Raw genomic sequence first — 5855 nt, forward strand, 5'->3', positions numbered from 1 at the left:
CGAGTAAGGTTGACTACAGTCGACCCCCCTATAAAACGGTAGATACGTTCCGTTTTTTATGATCGATTTATTACGAGTCCTTGCCAATCACAGCCCGGCACGTATGCACTTTACGGACTACGGCTGTTTGAAAGGTTTTCTTCCATAAAATTAATCGATTCTAGATTAATCCGACTCAACATTTCCAAAATACGTATATTTTTGGGGGGAATAATCCGTATAAACTACGCTATAAACAAAAAATTGTAGGACTAATTGCCGAGTTTGCACCATTTGACATCGCCGTTGCTCAAGCTTGTTTTCGTCGTGGAACAGCTCAGCAAACCGCGGCCGCGATTTCTGATGTTATTTTTCTGCGAAAACTTCGCTGAACTTTGGAGACATCATTAATATAAATAATTTTTATCGCCGTTGAATAAGAAATGTTTCTTTCACAAGAAATGTATAAAATTANTACCGGCCTAAACTGTCCGTAGCGTGGCACTGGACGGCAGGAAAGTAGTTCGGCTGCCCGATGACGTTTTATGTAATTATAAGAGTTTTTTTTTACCGTTGTGTACGGATACCGCCACAATTTTTTCGCCGTCTTTTAGGAATCGTAATTATAGGAACCTGTCTTATACGGGTGTCTACTGTATAACGTAATAATCTTAATTTTCGCTATCGTTACTTTTGCCTGAGCAACGCCCGGCCTACCTGCTTGAGACTGGTAACACAGGGGTCTCAGACACTTAGGAAACTTGCTAAGCTTAGAAATAGCCTACTCTTTTTCTAACTATCTTAGGAAAAGGATGAATGCTCAGACCGGACGAACTCCGCAGTAGAAACACTTCAGAGGCTGACCAAGTCCTCTCTGAAGCGTAACAGTTCCTGAAAGTCCAACTGAAACGTGAGCCATCACATTTTATATTTCTGTGGTTACAACTTGTATAGTTTATATACATATTAGTAAATAAACTATATATATTGACTACCATGAGTGTGGGGCGTGCTTTTATTGAACCTTAGATCAGACCACTATCGAATCGTGCTTAATTCAGAAAACCAACTCGAGACGGAGGTTGGTGTTGAAGATTCACTGACTCATTAAGAACTTTTCTTCCCTTTTCATGTTTACAAACATACAAACCGCAAGTGCATGCAAGTGTGCTGTGACTATTACATTAAACTTCGAATGCACATAGCTATTAACAAATGCATTATATTGGAAAATGTTTGTTTATTTTTTATATAAAATTATTAATAAAATATCTCTCATAAATATTCACTGTTGTAATTGTAGCTTTATCTACATTTTTACAAGTATGTCAAATCACTGTAAATGACACTTTTTTATAAAGTATACCATGCAATTTAAAATAGTGTATGAGTAATTTGAATATACTTATGTTCATTACTGTGCTTTACGTGTTTTATTTAACCAACATATCAAAAATTGTAAAAGAAACGTATAGCATTTCAACTAAGAAGAATGAGAAAAATGTAATAATTAGAAGGAGTCATACAAAATCAGGTTTAGACTTTTTTTTGGGATGATTTGAAGTCAATTTCAGAATGCGAAGAGTTAGTTTTAAGTTTTCAAACCCGTTCTAATTAATACACAGTAGCTTAAGTGAAACCTAAATAAGAGCCATTTGTAATAGAAAATTCCTCTTGGGGAGATCTCGGCGTGCGCATATAGCCGAACTGTTGGCGTTATTTAATTAACTCTACATATTATTGGTGGGTTCAGCCAGACTGAAATTGAGTAATTGGTAAGTAAGGGACGAGACCTGACATATTTAAGAATGATCGCAAAAAATTCTTAGAGAATTTTTCACCTACTCCAGTTATATAACTCAAAACCCCCAGAGTAAAACGCAAAAGCCATAACAGCCACGACCATCGGTTCAACTAACATATATTTTCGGAAATAAAATAAAAAGAAATTTATTTTCACAAATGTAAACATATTTGCAGAAACAATAGCTAAAATAAATTATGCGCAAATGTCGAGCTTTATTGTGCAACAATAGCAATTAACAAATTACAGTGGTACCTCAGGATACGAACTCCCCAGCATACGAAATTTTCAGGATACAATCTCAGTTTCGATACAGGTTAATTTCGTATCCTGAGGTACCACTGTATAGTCATGAAGAGAAACGATACATTATGCATGTGATAAATTTTGTCTTTGAAACTTTACGAATGACATAAATGCCAAATAGTTGTTTCATTTAAATAGTGATTAACAGTGCTTTATATCACATACAAAAAAATATGTGATAATTCGTACTAACCTTGATGAAGAAATCTTCTTTTATATAGAAGAAACCACCAATAGATATTCCTAATGGAATTTTTCCAAATCGTTTCATGTAGCAATTCATCTGGAAATTAAATACATACATTTATTTTTAAATTGAAAAAATTTTGCAACGAGAAGATTAACTTTCCCGGAAACATTCTGCAGCGCCATCTGTTATCATTTTTTACTAAAATTTTTTATTTTATAACATAAAGCTAAATTTTCACAGTAAAGATACGTTTACATTAAGAGAATTGTAAATGCTAACAGCGAGCGAAATAGTCATTAATCTGTCCCTACACGAGATACGTATCGCGATGATTTTAATCTCGCTACCCCATTAACTTTTAATCATCGAAACTTAATATTATAAATCCCCCTAACAAACAAACTTCCCCACGAAATTTCAGAGATTTTCAACAGAAACCACAGAAATTATCAAGCTTTAAAATTGGTGGAAAAAAATCGTGCCACTCATCGTTAGTCGTAGGTTGGTGCCTGGTAAACGTGAGAGTCACGTAAAGACTTCGGAGGTTCTTCACGTTTTTAAAACGAAAATAGGAACGAGATTCCCATAGAAGTCCTTCTGAGAAAAAACTTGGTGTAGCAGATCGCACACGTTTAGCGATGATACAAACAAACAGAGCGGTTTTGAAATCTAACTGTTATTATTGCTCTTATATATCTTGAAATATTTTTACTATCTGTTAAACTAAAAAGGACAGATCTTCAAATGCATTTAATCACAGTAGCAAAAAAGATATATTCTTAACATAAAAATTATTATAAAATAAAACACTAGACAATTTTAATAAGAAATACAATGATGGAAGTTAACTTTACCTTCAGTTTAAATTCCAATGATAAATCCGCAGAAGAAAGTTTATAGATAGACGCAAAGTTGTCGTACAACTGAAATAAAAGTAACCCATCATATAATTTTTCTATTCATATTAAGCTCACATGTGGCCAACTGGATAAAAATTACCGCCTAACCAATCGTTAACAACGTGCAGTTTTCCTAACCTCTATGTATAGTAGTTTTGCCCAATTATCACAGGTGGGCCTAGAGCAGGCCTGGCCAACCCAAATTGTTTCGCGGACCACTTTGATAACGCGTAACATTACGGTGAGCCACAATTTAGACAAACATGCTTTTAAAAAAGTAAAACAAATAAAAATGAATAATATTTTATTGTTATACCAAGAGTTCGTACTCGCATTATAACAATGCCACATGCAAATTTTCATTTATTTAATTGTTATAGTATATACATAACGGGAAACAAAAGTTTTATTAGAAATATAATATAGCTGAGGGGGCCACACAATTTAACGTGACGGGTAGCAGGGTTGGCCAGGCTTGGCCTAGAGTATGGCATTTAAAAAAAATTTAAATAATTATATGTTATATAATTTCGAACTTACCACTGAAGCAGAATGTGATAATGTCCAACTTATTAACAATATAATTATAACTGGAGATACAAGAAGAAAATAAAACTTTAAAGGTTGAACCATTTTTATAAATATGGCAATGTACACGATGATACAGCATATGTGCATGGAGATAGCATACATTAACGGCGAAAGATCTTTATAACTCTCATTTAATTCTTTAAGAAGTTGCCAAATTTCGACTTGCTTTTCGAAAAATTTTTGTAATTCATACTTCAAAAATAAATCATTTACCTTTATTCTTTCAAACTCCTCTGATAATTTCACGCACCTGTTTATTAAAAGCACACCAAAAGAGGAAATCACGACAATTAATGTTACAATTTGTCCAGATACGTAAAAATTTCCCAATGTAACATAAACAGAGCATACGAGTCCTTCTGTCATGCTTCTACCTTGTTTTCTCAATTCACCGATGTTTAGGATACCTAAGACATAAGTGACAAATATAAAACATATAAATAGCATGAAAATGTAACAAAATTGAAAAATTTCCATTCGTTGTACCAATTTATATTCTTCCTTGTAGTAGCTTTTCACAATATGAAGACATATTTTTTTTGTTTTAAAATACTATACTGTACTGCTGTATACAATAAAATTATAACCAATACCACAGACCATAGATATGAGAACTCTTTAAAATATAAAAGGGCTCGAAAACAGTAAATGTCGAGATTTCGCAAACTGACTGGAAATTAGACACGCAATCCAGAAACCTGCTTCGATGAGATCACAATATACCTTAAAAATTTTTTCAGAAATAACACTTATATCTTCTGCCATACATCGACACGGGACCACCGGAACTATTCCAAAAACTTTCAAGCAATTCAAAGCAGGACGAAGAAGTAACCCTAGACCTCTATATTGCCGATCAGATGAATACATACTTGACCACGCAGAAATTTCAATTTAAAATATATAATAACAAATAAATAAGACTTCTGAATACAGAGTTTATTCGAATGTACGTAGGTGAAGTAATATAAATAACCGAAATCGTAATTTTTTAAATATCGACTAAATGGTAAAAACCAACGAACATTGCCAGTTGGTCGTTAGTTCGCACCTGACCAACGGCGCACGTTTTTCCTGGAATTTTCACATGTCTAACGTCAACATAGATGCCAGTTTTTCATGGAAATCCCTTCAAGGGCTACCGTTTGTTGTGTAGTTTCCCAACTGTTCTATTGCTTTATACCATCATACCACTCTATAGAAACTGAAATTGCTGTAACAACACAACTGAATATAGAATTAAGTCGACTGCTTTCGTAACACAGATTGCATTAATCTACGTGCAAGATTTGACGTCAATATTGCGGAATTATACGTTGTCACGTAAGTATCTCAATCAGATCTATTGTTTCGTTGGCAAACACTTGAATATGTATTTGAAAATAATAACTGCAAGTGCTGTTGCTTATCTTCTCTAGCAATCGTGCACCAGTTAGGGAAAGTCCGATAATTTCAAATTATAATAAAATATAAAACTTTAATAATAACAGGAATTTTACATTTAAAAATTATTTAAATTTAAAAAATGCCTACGGCACTACTTTAAATTTAAATTTGTGTGTAGCCTCATATGACACGTGATCCCTTTTATTAATTTTTCACATTCAATATTATTCACCATAATTGTACGGCATGAATGCTCCTTATTTACAAGTTACTATTCAAAATTTCGTTCTTTAATCTTTACTAAATCCTGACATATTAAAAAAAGAAATATGCTCCATCTAGCAAAAAGTAATCCACAGAATTTGGCACGTTTTCTGCACTTATGTAAATTTTTTAGATAATTAATTAATACTAATTTATTGAGTTCTTCGGAAAAGTTTGAAATAAAAAGGTACGATTTAATTTTTCATTGTATAATATTTAGTAATATGAAAAATACATGTTCATAATTGTGATGTAGTGAGCAGAAGAGAAACGTATACACGAAACGGGTATCGGTGTGTAAGATATTTCGAATAAAGAGTGATGTTAAAGGTGCCAAATATACCTATATACCTAGTTTTTAAGTAAAAAATACTAATTTAGACAAAACTGACTATTTAAAAAGAAACAAAAAATATATTCTTGAAATATTGTTTTT

At 32.8% G+C, this 5855-nt stretch overlaps 1 protein-coding gene across 1 annotated transcript in view; it reads right to left on the reverse strand.

Annotated features, from left to right (window-relative positions):
* Nucleotides 1–2282: 2282 nt before the first annotated feature.
* LOC111639169 overlaps nt 2283–5855 on the reverse strand; it is a gene marked incomplete at its 3' end in the record, with an annotated part of 17642 nt that continues 14069 nt past the window's right edge. The window contains exon 3 of the mRNA XM_023384969.1: nt 2283–2372. Within this exon, the coding sequence (XP_023240737.1) occupies nt 2283–2372 (90 nt within the window). The remainder of the gene's footprint in view (nt 2373–5855) is intronic.

Source organism: Centruroides sculpturatus, unplaced genomic scaffold (genome assembly GCF_000671375.1).
Source record: "Centruroides sculpturatus isolate CEXI.00-Female unplaced genomic scaffold, Cexi_2.0 scaffold1213, whole genome shotgun sequence".
Lineage (NCBI taxonomy): Eukaryota > Metazoa > Arthropoda > Arachnida > Scorpiones > Buthidae > Centruroides > Centruroides sculpturatus.